At 45.6% G+C, this 17,871-nt stretch overlaps 1 protein-coding gene across 4 annotated transcripts in view; it reads left to right on the top strand.

The window, feature by feature from the left end:
• The first annotated feature begins 2,096 nt into the window (after positions 1–2,096).
• The window catches only part of LOC119454288 (uncharacterized), a 28,921-nt gene continuing 13,146 nt past the window's right edge, over positions 2,097–17,871 (top strand). The window contains exons 1-5 of one of the 4 annotated variants that reach the window (XM_049668320.1): positions 2,097–2,247; positions 3,047–3,096; positions 10,255–10,293; positions 10,827–10,862; positions 17,081–17,174. In XM_049668320.1, coding sequence (XP_049524277.1) covers positions 2,184–2,247; positions 3,047–3,096; positions 10,255–10,293; positions 10,827–10,862; positions 17,081–17,174 — 283 coding nt within the window. In that variant the 5' untranslated portion in view covers positions 2,097–2,183. The remainder of the gene's footprint in view (positions 2,248–3,046; positions 3,097–10,254; positions 10,294–10,826; positions 10,863–17,080; positions 17,175–17,871) is intronic. The other 3 variants (XM_049668319.1, XM_049668321.1, XM_049668322.1) reach the window with 3 other exon arrangements.

Raw genomic sequence — 17,871 nt, 5'->3', positions numbered from 1 at the left:
TATCTTATGACCCATATTGCAATTTACAAATTATAGCAGTGGAGTTCGCAAGGCGAGGATCGACTTGGAACGAATTCTCAGGATGACACCAGTTTCGTCATATTAATTCCCAAACTTTGCGGAGAAATGCATTGGTGTTCCAGTTACATTTGTGCTTCAATGCATAAAACGACGCTTTGTTAAGAAAGTAACAGGAACGCCAATGCATTTCTCCGCAATGTGAACGCATTCCACAATCCGGGTGTTGTAAAATTCCTTTGCAGTGTCTTACAGAAAGAAGAATAAGTGAAATATCTTGTCTTTGTCACCATTTGCTTCTGTACACAAGCGTACTCGTAAAACTCCAGGCACAAGTTTGGAACTTCTTGCACCCTATCAGAAAGTCACAGGCATGTGCGGCCCATCCAGCACAATCAGAGCGTAGGCTGGAGGAACGGCTCCATAGGAGCTCCATTTTCGGCAGCACGCACTAGAGCTTCTTCGCGGCTAAGTCTCTTTGCGCCGTTTTCACGAGAACGATCTGAACTGTCCGCCTATCGTTGACGGCGAGCTACGGCTTGTGCTGCTTGTCTTTCTGCACAGCGGTATGCTGAGCCACACGTTCCGTGGTTTTAGCCGCACGCGTAGCTCTACGATTCGCTTCTTCAGCAGCGGTACGTACTTTGAGAGGAGGCGCCATAAAGTGTACCGAAGAGTAAACACAGGTATCGAGACTACGCATCACACATGTCACATCCCTTGATCCGTGACACGATACGATGCTCTCGGTGATAGTGATGATGATTATGGTGATTTATTGGCATCCCTTTGAAACGGGGCGGTGACAGTCATCTAGCCTGCTTCGTTTAATCAGGTATACTACACGTTTTTTTTTATTCTCGCATTTTAGAGCGCAGCTCTTAGGCACCCGTTCTTGCGTTGAGCGTCGGTGTGCCTAAGCGTCCCTTGGCGTAACCGAGCAGGCGAGCGCAGCGAATGGATGAAAGAGCGAACGCGGAGCGCAGAGTGGGATGAAAGACGGCGATAGCGAAGATAGCGCAAAGGGGAAAGCGGAGGAGGAGCGTATGGCGAAAATACGAAAAGGCAAGCGGAGTGCCGCGCGAGACGTGCTTCGCGTCGATGACGGCATTACTAAGTCATGCGGCGAGCGCTTCCACCGACACCATATAATGAAAGAAAGTGCTGGCATGCTCATCGGACCCACTGCGCATGCGCTACTTAGCCTGCGCCGCCGCCGCTAGAGAATGCGCTACGCGAGAGCCACGCCTTCCCGTGTTCACGCTTTCTGAACAATGCGTGACGCGACCGGCGCGAGTGCTTCGTCTGCCGCTGCTGCTGAACGAGCCGCTCGACCAGAGGCTCAGCGGCGCCACCAAGAGGACCCTGCGTTCAGATTCAAATTCTTTGCCTCAATGTATCGCGAATTCTAAACACCTAAACAGCAGCGCTGAAATTTCGCATTAGGGAGTGTCGGAATCGTTGGTGAAATTTTTTATACATCTTCTCAATCTTCTTTTTCTTCCTCAAGACAATCCCTGATAGTGGGTAGAAGCATGGCTACAGCTGAGACGGAAACCGGCGGCGGACAACATCGCCAACCGAAACGGCTATTGGAATGCGGCCATGCCAGCGTACGCTGTTAAAAACTGCGTAGTGCTTTTGAGTTGCACCCACCGGCCTCGATAAAGGTCAAACACGCTGCTGTAGTGGAATGGCGGGCGCGAGCCCATAGCGATACACATGTCTGCAGCTTGCAATTCTAGACTACCAGCGGCAGCGCGCAAACGCGTGCGCATTCTGAAATAGAGCGGACAACTTGCACATCGCAGATATACCTCAAGGTTTCTTCCCCATTCTGTTTATCGCACAGGGGGAGGCAGTTAACAAAAAAAATTTACAAAAACATTTTCTTCCGCAGCTCAGTCACTACTGTCTGTTTTGAAATCATACGGCACGTAGGGTCTTGTTTTCGAAATAAGCAGTATGGTTATTCTGCGCACCACCATGGCAGCATACTATATTTAGTACGGTCCGCTGTTGCCGCGGCTATTGCACAGCACGTGGCTCCAATTCTTTCTGCAGTTTTCGACTATATAAGTAAGGATTTTAAAGTTGTGGAATCAGACATCGCCGATCTTTGCGCATTTGACATTAAGTGCAGAGGTTCATTAACTGTCTTGAATATGAAGGGCTTCTCGGGCCTTACGATTATTATCTTACTGGGTGTCTGCTCAGGACTTTGCTGCGGTAACACTTATTTTACTGGTTACATTGTAGCTAAATTAGAAAAAAAAGAACATCATATTGCATTGTAAAGTGTAGGCATCGTTTATTCTCTTTTCGCGGCTGCATCTAAATTGATGCTTCGCATGTGGTCAATCACCTATTTACTGAAATCGCTTTAGTGAGAGCACCGCGCATTGTAACCTGAATATTTTATATATATTTATTTTGTATATTTACTTGGTTTGCGCACCTTAATTTGATCCACAATTATCAGTCATGATGAGGCTGTCAGGTGTTTTGTAATCACGTGCGTAGAGCTATTATAGTTAACATATTTAGGCGAGTTGTGAGAACGCACACCCTTTATCTCAGACTACGTGCGAGTTCGTATTGTTTTTAAAAGTGAGGTCTCTCACAAGTTATCTGTTCGCTTTCACAGTTCCTATTCTTCTTTTTTTATTACATGATTTCTAATTTCCACGCTTACGAATGGCTTTCCTGCCACCCTTCCAGGCTTCTTTCTGAATTTAAACTTTTTACGGTTAAACCAAACTGAGTTGCGTCACGACCCTGTGATCCATTGCCTCCCCGATATGGCACTATAATTGCAATCACAAATGTAAAAATTTTCAAAGTTTTTCTTTCACAGTCCTATCGTAGATCACATGAAAGGAAACAAATTTTGTGTATGAGATATTACGGTAATGCCCCGCAAAACGCACCTGAAAAAAACAGTTAACAGTTTAGGCTAACACTCGGTGTCGCTTTTGATATCAACTCAGTACCCTAAGATTGATTGTGTCTGTCTCGTTTCTGAAAGGCTCAAGTTGTGCGAACTTCACTTTTCCGAACTTTCTGGACATCGGCAAGGTGAGCATGCCGTCACAAACGGCTCTGTCGCACAAAAGCGTCTGCTTGAGAACTGCGGAGTTCCGTCAGCCAATTTTGGTTTGCGTGCTAACTTTACAATTTTTTGGGCCAAGGCGAATTGCCGCTTTGGAACCCTGCTGCACTGTTCAACCGCAGTGTATTAACCACCGCTTAGGAAATATATATGTGTTGCCGACGAAGGATTGCATTCTTGAGACAACTCGTGCTTTAGTGGCGCTGATATTTCTGATCTTCGCTTGTGTGCGAGCACGGTTAATCTTCTAAATATATGTGAATTCTAGGAAGCCTGGCTTGGAAAGGATGTAGGTAAATCACGCAGCAGGTGCGCTGAAGCAGATGAATTTACATGTGTTTCCGCGTACAAATATGACATTTTAAAAATGAAGAATAAAGGCCTTCCGGATCTAATAATTGAGATTTCAGGGGGGGGGGGGGGAAGCCGGCAAATCCCACGCCCTGTGGGAATCGATGTCATGCGAAGCAGTGAGCGGGGAACCTACCAACTTACCGAAACGACCATGAGAGCACCAAGACGTAGGCGGCTGTTTCATGACATGACACGCATGTCATGGCATTCATGTCATAAGCCCTCACGATTCTCTTTAGCTACACCTAAAAGACCCTAAGCGAAAGCTTTAATCATGGTCATGACTATGACTTCGAGCATCTAACTTTAGCCTTTTCCTTCACTTAGTACCACACCCGAGGCCATTCCATCGGTTTCTGAGCGTTCATCTTTTTTCGCTCAGTCATGGTCATGACTAAAGACAGTTTTAGTTTAACGTTAGCATAATAGCAGGGTTAAGGGAAATAGCGTTACCGTTCCGTAAACGAACTTTGCAGAAAGAGAGTTAGTATAGCGTGATAGCGTAGTTTATGTGCGGGACAATATTCCAATACGCTTTGAATTTCGCATACATAGGGCACCTAATTCTCTGTGTGTGTGCGTCCGGAAAGTGCGATAGGCAGCGCAATGGAAGCCAGGAGCGCGTTGTATTTTTACTTCCCATGTCCGCCGATCTTCACCGAAACAGACAAGCAGTACAAACTGCCTACCATAGCCTCCACAATCTTCCCATCTAAGAGACCATATGCCGTCGTCGCGCCTATCTCCCAACTTTACCGACAGGTGGCGCTCGCATCTCGGAGAAAATTTTTTGTTAGGCTTAGGCGCGTTCGAAACGAGAAGCGATCTCGAAAATTCCTCAAAGTTAGCCATAACACTCTCTCGTCAAAGCGGCATGAGACTAAGCGAAAGCCGTTTACGCAGTCATTTGCTACGAACGAAGTGAATTCTACAAAAACGCCAAATTCAGTTCGAAGCAGGCGACCGGGACCGCCGCCATGTTTTACGTAAACAACTTAAACCAGGCAAAGACGGTAACGTTAAATCTGAGAAATGGCGTGCGTACGGTAAGCGGTATGGGCCGGTTAGCGTTCTACGCATGCGCATTTCGATCCCGCTATTCCGGTAAGCCCGCTATTACGGTATACACGCTAAACTAAAACTGTCTGATGACTTCTACCACCATCTTTTAGTGTTTCCTTCAATTAGTACCCACGTCATGAACCCATTTCAGTGGTTTGTAAGTGTTAATCTTTTTTCTCTGAGTCATTGTCATTTTTGCTGAGTCATGCTCATGACTGTTCTGTCATCATCGTTTTGTACTTCCTTCACTTAGTACCCCCGTCCGAACCCATTTCAGCGGCTTTTGGGTGTTAATCTTTTCTCGCTGAGTTACTGTAATCTTTGCTGAGTCATGCTCATGACCAGGGCTTCTACCACCATCCTTTAATGTTTCCTTCACTTGGTACCCAAGTCCTGGCCCATTTAATGGTTTTTGAGCGTTAATCTTTTTTCTCTGGGTCATTGTGATTACCTACATGACACGCATGTCATGATATTTCTGTTATGACCTATCATTTATGTTCGTCATACACTCTTTTCATACTATGCCAATTTTGGTACATACCAAGTTAACGAAACAACCATGAGAGCACAACGACGTGGTCGGCTGTTTCATGACCTACATGACAAGCATGTCCTGACAATCATGACATTCATGTCATGACTCATCCTCTGTGTTCTTCATGCACTCTTGTCATACTATGCCAATTTTGGTAGATACCAAGTTAACCAAACAACCACGAGAGCACAAAGTCGTAGGCGGTTAGATAGATAGAGACTGTCCAAGTGGCAAATGTTCGCCAAGAAATGCTTCGCATTTAAAAATTATCAGAGACCACCAATAAGTTTGAGGATTAAGGCACCAAGACAAACAGCACCAAAAAGAAGAATTTTCATGATTTTTTTCAACCTCTCAGATTAGGTCGAATACCCTGAGCAATTAAAACCCATGAAGAGTCGGAAAAAATTGGGAGGACGCTCAAGCTCCGATTTCAAGAGTGGAACGCGATAGCATTCAAAGATCCCCTGACTGCTACTTATGGTTCTCGACGACTGCAGCATATGCAACCGTAATGGCTACTGGCAAACACTGGCTGCGAACGCTGCGCACGTAGGCGAGCTTTTTGGTGGAAACTCGGCCTCTTGCGTGGGCCGATCCCGGAGATAGTGCACAACCGCGCCAAAGAAATTACATCGTTTTCAGTTTTCCGTGTTTGTTTCGCACTTTTAATATTTCAGTCTGAGAAGATTTAAGATAAAAGGCATGCGCTGTGGGTGTTTTGTTTCATGACACTTGTTTGTGGATTGTCATTCTCAAAATTCCGAGGAATAGCTTTGCCAAGAATGCAAGACAAGGTATGAGCAGCTATAATGATAGAATGGTGTGGAATACCTAAACGTGGTTGGGGATGATTTTCTCGGCCGCGGGCGCCTATGCCGACGCCAATGCCGACGCCGAATTTTCTGCGACACGGGCCCTAAACGCTATCGCGTTAAAATGAGTAATACTTCATGTTATCCTTCGAAATATTATGGAAGACGCAATTCTTGGAGTAGCTCGAAATCCGCAAAAAGTACAGTAGCTGGCCGGCAAAAGATGTAAGCAATCGAAAGATAACTTTTTTGAGGCTTAAAGACTTATGTCCAGTAAAACAACACTCAAGCCAACGTCACCAAATCTCCGTTAGTGAAATAGAGGCAACAAACAAATTCTACAATAAACCGCACACTACACAGATCAGTAACGCAGCAGTGAGCAGTTGAAGTTGAGGAGATGACATGGAAGTTCATGGAGTGACTAGGAAAAGGAGTTGCTATGGCTTTGAAAGATACCTTCAAGTGAAAGGGGGCTGTAGATGAATCACGGTCGATTTCATGAAAAATGGAGGCAATAGATTATTCTAAATGCTCGAGAATCAGTAGAAATTGAAACGCTAAACAAAGAACAATTACACACCCCTATGAGCGCCTTTTAGTGGTGTAAAAGTGTATACGAATATATTTTTCGAGTATATAATAAGGCTCAAAATGACTTCTTTCAAAGTAGCTAACTTGACGTTATAAAAGTGACTTTGTCTTTGTAACCATTTATCAGCTACATGGCGTAACTCACGTTATTGAAAAGTCCACTATGCATTACCGATGCTTCTATATTATGTCCATATATTACAAAATAGTGTTGCATTCAATAGAGAAAGAACCATTTTTTCAGTCAATGTTTTGGCAAGAAGCAGAAGCATCGTACAAATATATTTTAGAAAACATTTAGAGAAAAGTAACAACCACTGTTCCTCACAAAGCATGAGGATTAACTCCACTTACCAAGGGTGTGCGGCAGGAGACGCAGCAACCTTGTTCGTTCTTATTCACTGCATGTTTGCGAAAATTGTCCAAGGTGGGGAATGAATGAGGGCAACGACAACGGGATAATGTGTCAACCTTATGTGATTTCAAAATGACATTGTCCAATATACCATTTGTCCATTAGCATATAGGACGTAATTTCGCAATTGTCGGCTTGAACCGGCTTATTCCATTGCTCCAAATTAACATTCTGATGCAAAATTACCTTGCAAGAGAGAAAGGGTTGCTGCATAGAAGTTACCACCTTTAACCTTGAACCTGGGTAGGTGCGCACGTAATACTGACAAAATACTCACCGTGGGCTATGGTCCTGATCTGTACATTTTTAATGGTATAGAAGCAGTTTCAACAGCATATAGCATGTGCAGTACAGACGTAAACGGCGCGTAATATTCACGAGAAAAAAAAGTATGCACTCAGTGCATTCTGCCCTCGTTCAAATACTAGAAATTGAAGTTGGTCCGGTCATGGTCTTTTAGCGTAATGCCTAGAGCAGATGAACTACGGCCAGTTAGCGAGAAAATGTATTTTGTGGAGGAAACGCCGATAGGTCAGCTTGAGGCGATATTCCTCGAGCCTGTCACCTCGCTCATAGCAAGGGGAAGTGATGGAACTGATGAAGCCAGGCAGCGGGATGCGACTATAGCGAAAAAGAAAACTGGCTAGCTTTGTGGAACTCAATGCAATTGCAATACTGTGTTCTGCTACGTGTGTGTAAGAGGATGCTTGAGAAGTGAGTAGTCAAGGCGACGTCACAGTAAAATACCTTATAAGCTCGTAGTGATAGTTTCTCCAGCTGTTCTCGAGCCACTCTAGTGCAATCGTGACGTCTGTTCGTAGCGGACAGTGATTATTCTTGAAATTTTGATTTCTCCTTGCGAAAATTACCAAAGCAACACTTTTTCATCATCAGCAGCAGCAGCCTATATTTATGTCCACTGCGGGACGAAGGCCTCTCCCTGCGATCTCCAATTACCCGTGTCTTTCGCTAGCTGATTACAACTTGCGCCTGCAGATTTCCTAACTTCATCACCCCACCTAGTTTTCTGCCGTCCTCGACTGCGCTTCCCTTCTCTTGGTATCATTCTGTAACCCTAATGGTCCACCGGTTATCCATCCTACGCATTACATGGCCTTCCCAGCTCCATATTTTTCTGTTATAGTGAACCAGAATATCGGCTATCGACCGTTTGCTCTCTGATCCAGAACGCTCTCTTCCTGTATCTTCACGTTGCCTAACATTTTTCGTTCCAGCGCTCTTTGTGTGGTCCTTAACTTGTTCCCGAGTTTCTTTGTTAAGCTCCAAGTTCTGCCTCACATGTTACCACCGGTAGAATGCAATGATTGTACACTTTTCTTTTCAATGACAGTGGTAAGCGCCCAGTCAGGATTTGGTAATGCCGGCCGTATGCGCTCCAACCCAATTTGATTCTTCTGTAAGTTTCGTTCTCATGATCAGGGTCCCCTGCGAGTAACTGGCCTAGATAAACGTACTCCTTTACAGACTCTAGAGGCTGACGGGTGATGCTGAATTTTTGTTCTGTTGCCAGGCTGTTGAACATTATCTTTGTCTTCTGCATATTAATCTTCAACCCCACTCTTACACTTCCTTGGTTAAGGTCCTCAATCATTTGTTGTAATTCGTCCCCATTGTTGCTGAATAGGACAATGTCATTTGCAAATAGAAGGTTGCTGAAATATTCACCGTTGTTCCTTAGTCCTAAGCTTTACCAATTTAAGAGCTTAAATACTTCTTTTAAGCATGCAATGAATATTGGAGAGATTGTGTCTCCTTGCCCGACCGCATTCTTGATAGGTAGCTTTCTGCTTTTCATTTGGAGATATAGAAACACTTAAAATTCCTTAAACAACGTTTATGAACGAAGCACTGATCTGTAAACGAGTTTTTTTAGTGGTTTGAGCGGTTACAAGAGAACAAATGAGCGTTAAAGACCACGTTTATTTCGGATGAACTTAAAGTCGTCGTACTTATGTGATTGTCAAAATGTTCAACTCCACAAAGGAGTTGTCACTAGACAATTGTCGAGAGCATAGAAGCTGCTGGCATTAGTTAGAGCTTTTGTGAGTGAATATTGAGTGCAGAAATAAACATAACTCTCCACCATTTTTCCCAGCCTGCTCAGAGAGGGCCTAAATACAAAACAAGAACGCTTGTTTAATTTTGGGATGAGATTTGAAAAATCGCATCCCAAGTTACCTAGACCCATATTTACAAGTTCATCATTGGTGACAATGATGATTTTGAATGAAACTAAGTCATTTTTGTGTTCAGTGAAATCAATATTTTTTGAGGGAGGGGGAGAGCAATTCGGTTTTTTTGCTGTCCATCGTATTCAAGTTTGTGCGCGAAATGCCTGTTGACAGCCTTGAATTAAAGCCGGCTAGACTAACACAGTGCGTCCAAAGAAGAGAGATTGCAGTCCAGTATGCCACGCATTTAGATGGTGTAATGTGATAACAAAACTTGCGGGTATGAAATCGAGTCTGCCAACACAACATAAAACCAGTTGAGAATCTCTTGGCGATGCCATCAAACTGTGGAGTGTCCCATCATCTGAACCAAGAATATTGTGATTGTGAATGAATAATGAAGTATCGGCAAATTTAGATAACGGTACGGTAGTTTCCGTATCTGACGCGATAGTAATCTTTTGCACTGTGTGATTTGAGAAACGAAACAAAGAAAGTTCGTAAACGAAGAGCTCGCTACAAGACAAAACGTGTGCAATCACAACTGATGTTGGTTCGCTGTTTAACTAGAAAGGACAAGGACCATAAGTATGGCGCGTGGGATGAACACAGTTTTAGGGAAAGAAACATTTGTTTATGTTACTCAGCTTGAATGAATCCTACCGATTTGCCACATATTTCTATGCTTGTTTTAGAGTACTTTGGATACCTAATTGAACTTCACCAATGCCGTCCTTCCCATTGAGTCACAACTAAGAAAGTAATTCTCTAGGTGTAACAAGCTGTATTATTGCCTAGAAGGCTAACAAAGCTTACGCCACAAAGACGAAAACTTACTAAAGAGCACGGATTGCATAAAAATCGCCTAAAGTTCACGAGTAGCTACACGAGAGGTTTTGAAACCTGTTGGCAAACCAGGCACAAATATGACTTCAAGGACGTCCATGTTTATCTCCTGAGGTAATATCCAATAACCTGAATATTTTCTAGAAATTCAAGAATATAATGGGAAGGCTGGGATGAGCTTGAGCTCAAAATAATGTTTCTTGCTGTAACGCCTATTTATAACACATCGAGCCTTCAAGAGCATATAAATATTAGCTGTTTGCTTAGGCTGAGAAGTGTCTGATTTGTCTGTTTTGTTTTGTCTCAAGTGCCTGAAGAAATCTGGAGATCTGTGCACCGCGAAAACGGTAAGCTAAAGCTGTTATGGTCTGTTGACGCAGATCGCCTTCTGAAAATCATTGCTGTCACAATGTCCAGCGCCGCTTTTGTAATTGTACCCGCAAATATTACGTTAAATGCAGGCATCTGACCTATTTTTTTTTCTTTTGCTGTAACACAAGGGAGCTTGCTCGAAAAAAAATGTTTTACACGCCTACGGATTTCGAGGCATCATTAAGGAATGGAAATTTTGAAACTAGCAATAAATGCTGTATTTCGTATTAAGAGGACATAAGAATTGTATGTCGGTTCACTTTCTCAAACGGTATATTTAACATGACGTCAACCTAAATTCATTTCCGTTTTCTTTAATAGCTAACTTAACGTCAAGCGCAACTGAGAAAGTAATGTCCGCATCTTTCCAAATGGTGCGTTATTGGCATGAAATTACCTTTTCAGGCGTAATCGGCACACTCGAATTATTCCGCGCAGTGCAGGTGCGCAGGCGCAGGTGCAGGTGCCATTTTCTTACAGCCTTTCTCTTTTTGTATATCCTTTGCAGGACGGTATCGCTGAATTCTTGTCTGACCTCGGAAGGGTAAGACGGAATAAATGCACGCTACTGGTGTGGAAGCACCGCTTCAACGGTTTGCATATTGCAATTCATATCGATTACACTCCGCTATGAATACATTGAGACATGTGCGAGTATTTCAAGCTTTTCAATAACGAATAGTGTGTTACCCTACCCGATTAAGTCCTGAAATGGAATAGTCAGTATTCCAAAATGCAAATTTTCTTTGAATTAAAAAATATTTGAGTTGTGCACGCTGCAACATGAAACTGAAGCAAAAATGAAACTAATGTCACCCCTGCCACAGTGGACATAATGAACGGGAAGTTTCGTTGGACACGGTGCGTCATTCAATGAGCTATGTTTTTCTTTTGTCTATAGTGCAATTATTACTACTGAAGTTTTGCGCATACATGACATTCGGCCATGACATTGTTTGGTACTATCTTTCGCGAAATACCAAGCCATTTTGCTCATGTGAAAGGTCGAAAGCGTGCCTGGCAGCCTCCAACTGCACGTGCGCTGACAGGACACTGTCACATTAATGTTTTTCCAATATATACGACCCATTTAGCTTGCCGTAACTATATCCTGTACTTAATCTGGATTGCACTGGAACAGGGCTGTTTAATATTTATTTAGGTGTTTATCTACTTATCTATGTCCATATTTTCAAGGCCATCTATGGCTTTACAGAAGGGAGTCAGCGTAACAAAAGATCGCTCATCTTTACGCAGACAGCGAACAGATACTGGAGTAGCAGTAAACTTAAAAAACAATTATACACAATGGAAAAGTCAGCAAAACCACAACAAGAGTAAAAATATCTTGCTAAATAAAATAGGCAGTACATTCTAAGTAAATCCATTTAGAAAATATAAACCGTGCCATATAATTTTCAACTGCATTTTTACACAAATACAGCGCTAAAACTGTGATTATGTCTGTATTATTATTGCATGGTATTTAGTAACAAGTACCTTGGCTAGCTAACTTTGTGAGTATTGATAGTTTGGCGAATGGTTCACGTTTAAGGTGTGTTGCTCTTGGCGATTCGGATTTAAGTGCAACTAGGGCATATATTCCGAGTACTCGCCACGAAAGCAGAAAATGAATATGCGGTGTTTACTAGCCGGCCTCGTGAAATTAAAGACGTCTCTTGAAAAGTCACTGGGAAATATATGTTTCACAGATAGACTTTCTACTGAAATTTATACTAGCAATGACAGCGGAAGTTCAAGCAGTGGGGGTTAAGATACTCTACTGACTAATACAAAGTCATACCCAGATTGGTCCAGTATACTTTTGGAATAATAAATAAAATTAAAATGTAATTTGAGCAGAGTGTTCAAGAAAAGGGCCATAAATGACTGACAAGTAGCCATGCCTCTGTAGATTTCCATACGTGCTCATCACGGCTGCCATATATTTCCGCGGCGCCTTCCACAAGCGCAGAGCGTTTCTAAATAGCAGAAAGCGTGATATTTTATTGAAATTCAGGTAAGTTTCCTTATTATCACTGATACGGGAATAAACTGATGGATCTGATGTGGTACAGGGGCCATCGCAAACAAAATTTTGGAAAGAAAATCGTAAAAGCAACTTTCCCCTTTTCTATATAAAAATATTTTCCACCTTTTCTCAAGAAACCGAAAAACTCATTGAATTTGCAAAGGCACTCTGATGTCTGCACAAATTATATGTTTGCGGCTAGTGTCATTTTAATGAACAAGCGGCTTAGTTCAACCTTAGCCGTCCTTCAATGAAGCGGGAGTCGTAGCGAACCTTTAGCTCAAAATATAAGGAACAATGCACTACCGCAGTCATCCTGAAGATGCAGGTATTTATTTAAACCATGGCGACCAGCAGGTCCCAGCTAGAGGTATCGGAAAGTGGTAACAGTAGGAGTGGCCTTATGGGAGAGAGATAAAGACAAATGAAACGCAGGCATGCTGATATAACAATGAGAGCTCTAGCGTAAACACATCATAGAAATAAGGTAACTGGGAAACTCATCTGTCAGTTTCTGATTCTTGAGCTGCTGTTGCCACTGGGTGTCCCTCGATTGGAAGAGACAGCATGTTGTAATAAAACCTCGTGAGCAGTTGTCAATCTAAGCAGCTGCCCTTCTAAGCAGATGTCACTCTATGCAGCTGCCATTCTAAGTAGTTTCCGTTGAACCACTTGCCTTTCTAAGCATATGTGTGTGCTGTGTTTTACAGCGAAGGCTGTTAAGGGCTCAGTCCCAGAGGGTCGTGTCCGTGTGTAGAAAAAAAATGTCACAGTTTCGCCCTAAGGGCGCAGCAATGAAAGCGATAGCAACACAGCAATGTCATACGAAGTAAGGTGAGCGGCTTTGGTAGCAATATGAATTGTGGTAAACATGAGCTGATTAAGTAAGCAGGTGTGCTGCGGCGTAAGTAGACCGACATGAAGAGAGACTCGATGACCACGAGAAGGCGCATGTGAAACGGTGGTGTTGATGAGAAGCGCTTCCCGTGGGCAGCGCGTGCGAAGGGACACACCTGTAGCGCTGCACTGCCGATCCGCGCAGCATTGCATGTGTAGCGTGCGTTGGAAAATGTGGCCTGACTATTACTAAGTGAATGAACAAGCGTGGTGTGAGCGCGCACAAACAAACATGAATAGATCATACTGAATGACTGCAGACAACGATTGTCAAAACGCTGGCAGCAAGCGCATACGCCGCAGCGGGCGAAGGTACAGAGGGGTCCACTGTTAAAGGGAACACCGGAGCGCGTGGCGTCTGCTCTGCGCCACCGCTGGCCGGCGGCTGCAACGTGTTCCGCGCAGGCTCAGTGAGCGTAGTGGGCGGCGCTCTTTCGTTGTCTGCTACCGTCTGCTGCCGCGCTTCGGATCGTCGCGGAAAAGCAGCTCGCGTGGTTCGTACTTGAAAGCAGCCACTTTCCTTCCAGCTGGAAGGAAAGTCACGGGATTGATCTATAATCAAACGAATGTCACCCTGCACACCAGCAGCAATCACGCTGCTGTTATTGTTCGCCTTCTTGAGACATACATAAAGCACTGCCCGCTTCAGATAAGGTTAAGTGTGCACTTCGTCCGCCACTAATCCACGATGGCTCAAGTGCCATACGCTGAAAGGCAGCGTATTGTTGAACTGCGGCAAGGGAAATACCGACAACGCGCTATTGCAAAACTAACGTAGAGGCCGCTCAATACAGTTAATAGAATAGACAGTCGTCAGCGTGTGGGGCTGCATGACAAAGATGGCCTCGGGCCTCTCGTCAGCTTAGAAGGAAAATTCACGGGCCGACAAATACTGCGACGTCATCGAATAAGTTGCGCTCCCTCATGCTGCAAATGGTGCTTTCCAGCCGCATGACTTCCTGTTCCAGCATGACATCGGCCCTGTGCACACCACAAAAAAGCTCGGTCACTTCTGCAGCGTCACTAAGTGGAAGTTCTGGGCTGGCCACCGCAGTCTCCCGGCTTGAACCCCACAGAAAACGTATGGGGTACCATGAAAAAGGCCTTAGCAAGTCAATGCCTGCACGGGCTCTCCGCGGACAGTCTTGGAGCGCGGTGAAGGCCGAATGGGAGGGTTTGAAGCAAAATGCCTCATTCCGTGAAGCCTTGTATGCAAGTCTTCCTTCTAGAATGAAGGCAGTGCTGGAGGCAAACGGCGACGCAACCTGATATTGAGCGACGCACGGGTTTTCGTTATTTGTTATGACGCATGGTTTTCTTGAAGCCCAAGAAGATGACGGCAGTTTGTAGGAGCACATTTTACGTCAAGTCCTAATAAAACGGTTATAGCGCTCAGTGTTTTGAAGGCGTACCCAAAAATGCCTACCGTAATCAGAAAGGCACGATTTGTAAACGTAAACAACCTAAAGGTCTAGAACAATGTGGCATGCTGCTAAACTTCAACATCCACTCGTAACTAAAATATCTGCAACTGCGGGAGTTCAACACGTTACGCATTCCAATACTATTCTCCATCGGCTTACCGCTGTGAATTCTACAGAATGAGCTTCAACGGCACTTGTGGATTCTTTGTTCAGCATATATACCCACAGCAGTGACTCCAATATGCATTAGCGCGCATGAGATGGCCACTATACACGCAGAAATACTGTCTACTATTGTTGTGTCGCAAAGAGACAGTCCGCCAAAAATTGTCATGTTTTCCTTGCGATTTCAAACGGCAGAAATATCTGCGAGGTAATATTTTTGCCCCGTCTAATTCTCGTTCAGCCTTGCAACGGCTAGCTATCCGAGTGTGACCATGCAGCCTCCGGCAAACTTTCAGAACGCGTGAACGGGTTGCTTTGCGACGATACGAAGCGCGGCTGCAGATGGTAGCAGACGACGAAATAGCACCGCCCACATCGCTTACCGCGCCTGCGCGAAACTAGTTCTAGCCGCCGGCCGGCGGTGGCGCAGAGCAGACGCCACGCGCTCCGGTGTTCCCTTTAACAGTGGACCCCTCTGTACGTGCGGTCTATCGCTTCAACGGAAACTGAGCGGCGATTGCACAGCGCATTCAAAGGTCAGAGCCGTGTGGAGACAAGAGACGGTGCGGGCGAGCGACGAGCGCGGTTGTTGGCAGAGCAGAAGTGCCCCCCCCCCCCCCCCCCCGCTCCCTCCGGCGCAGGCTTCCTGCTTCCTTGCTTGCGCGTGGGACATTGAGTGCGTTCGCTTTCCGTGATAGCGCGCGTCCCCGCATGCTTCCGCTCGGGCATACGGCGCTCGGCGAAGATTTTATCTGTACGGAACCTCACGACGACGGCGACGGCAGAAATCCGGTTGAAGTGTCCATATAATTGCTATCGCAATAAAAAAACTATCAGCATTGGCTGGAGCGTAGTCGTGTTTTTGAGCGCACGGCCCCGCCTCCCTCCCGGCCACCTGAGCCCCTGTTATCTCTCTTCTCTTGCGCCGGTTGACCTCCTCTTTGCCGCGTTCCTCCCTGAGTAGAGTTGAGTAAGTGGTTCGTGTGGAAAGGGAAAGGTTGACGCTATCATCTGCAGTGCTCCCTCAAGGGTTGCAGAATAGCGTCAACCTTTTCCTTTCCACACGAACCACTTACTCGGCGGCGAGGGTAGCGCGGCGAGCCTGCTGGAATCTGCGCCCGATTACAGTTGAGCCCTGCTGCGAGGCTAGGCAGGCGGTGCGCCTCGGCTGCTGGCATGCGCGTTTTCCCTCGCTCTTCCGACTGCTGCGCGTGCGTTCATTGACAGGGCCGCTTATAAATGGAAGGCGCGGAGTGCGCGGCGCGGCGGCCGTAGGGCGGGCGATAGATTAGCGGCTGCCACGCTTGACTGTGCGTGTGCTCCCGCTCTCCCAGTGCGGCGCAAGCGCGCAGCCCTCCCGGTCTCTGGCGCCTGTGCCGACGACTCTCTTCGGGCTCTCGCCCGCCTCACCACTAACCCTGTCGACAACGGCGTTTAGCCATTCCGTGACATGAACTTCGCGCTCGCGCTCTTATCAGTTACCCTTACGACTCACGATTGACCGGCGGTGTGCCGTTCGTTCGGAGGAACACCGCAACGAGCGACTGCGTGCCAAAAGCGCGAATGGGGGCGCAAACGCCTCTAAAGAACGTACGCAGCAGAACGTACGCCCAGTGGTTCGGAAGCCCAAGTCGAACAAGAGGTCGTTGGCCAAATACGCCGCGAACGCAGCAGAGCCGGCAATGTGAAGGGTTATGTTCGACGACGATCAGCATCTATCATAATGACCGGTGATTTGAACGCTCACATTGCACGCCCGGATGGAAAGTGGTTCACTTCGTTTGTGCTCTAGCGCTTCGGGTTGACGTGTGTGAAGGAACCGATGGTACCAACTACAACACACCGGATCTGTATAGACGTCATGTTTATGAAGAACGTGCCTACCCTTGCCGTACACCGTACGGCGGTGTACCATACGACCATAAGGCCATGGTCACTGTGGTCACTAAATAAATGAAGCCCACCAGATTATGTATACGTATTTCTTATTCTTTAGTAGTTCAAATAAACAATTACACCATCGCACCTTAACACCCATAATTGAAAATACATAATTCCCACCATAGTACAGCTTCGCTGGTCTTCCATCTCCACCCCAGTGGAAGGGCTGACATCGTTTTTGGTTGACATTTTAGTGGACGGGAGCCGTCGGTATGGCTAACTTCTGTATAATGAATAATTCTACTATTGCGTTAACCAGTTTCGTGTGTCGATGAAGTTGCAAATGTTCATGGTACTTTGCAGTGCGTATTCCAAGGCCTGGCCAACTTCGATCTGCCATCTCAAGTTTATTTGCTCTCCGAGTATGTCAAGTACCTGCTGGCGAGAAATGATTTCAGTAAGTACAGGCCACATTTTTATGCGATGTGTAGAGTTTAGCCTTTTTTTTTTATTGAAGGTCGCGTTTTCAACATAGCAACACAATCACTTTTCACACCTGTTCTTCGTTGTTGCGTATTTTCTATCAAACCCTACATTCCCGTTCGGGGGGCTCTTTTCCGGCATGATGAATTCGTAATTTACCATAAACGTGAAAAATGTTTGTCACTCTTGCGCGTCCGTCTAACGCGCACCCACAGCTCCGGCATAGCAACGTTCTTGCATTCCGCTCCGTTTCCCCCTCCCCCAATGATGAACGGGCCCCCACGGCCGGTAATGAAGCCCGCGACCTCAGAAGCTCAACGATGTACCCAAAGACGTACCCAATGAACAATCACAGCGCGTCACATTCGAGATAGTTTAAAGAAATACGAAGTACGCGATTGAGCTGAAGCAGTTCGAGCTTAAAACGACACTGCGCGTCATATTTGGTAGCACTTTGGCGGCCGCTGAACTATTATTTCTGTCTTAACCGCGCCTGGGGAGGGGGGGGGGGGGGGGGGATCGCTTGTGCGCGCGCCATCGGTCTCCCCCTGTCGCTGGAGCTCTTTGATGTGTTTTGTTGTGAATTCTAATAACATGCTGGTATTCTTTATACAACGTTCCTATGAAAGCAAGAAATGTCTCCAGAGGAACTAAGCGCACATAAGAAAGGC

Source organism: Dermacentor silvarum, chromosome 5, assembly GCF_013339745.2.
Source record: "Dermacentor silvarum isolate Dsil-2018 chromosome 5, BIME_Dsil_1.4, whole genome shotgun sequence".
Lineage (NCBI taxonomy): Eukaryota > Metazoa > Arthropoda > Arachnida > Ixodida > Ixodidae > Dermacentor > Dermacentor silvarum.
Note: the sequence above shows the minus strand (reverse complement) of the source record. Positions and strands in the feature narration are given on the sequence as shown.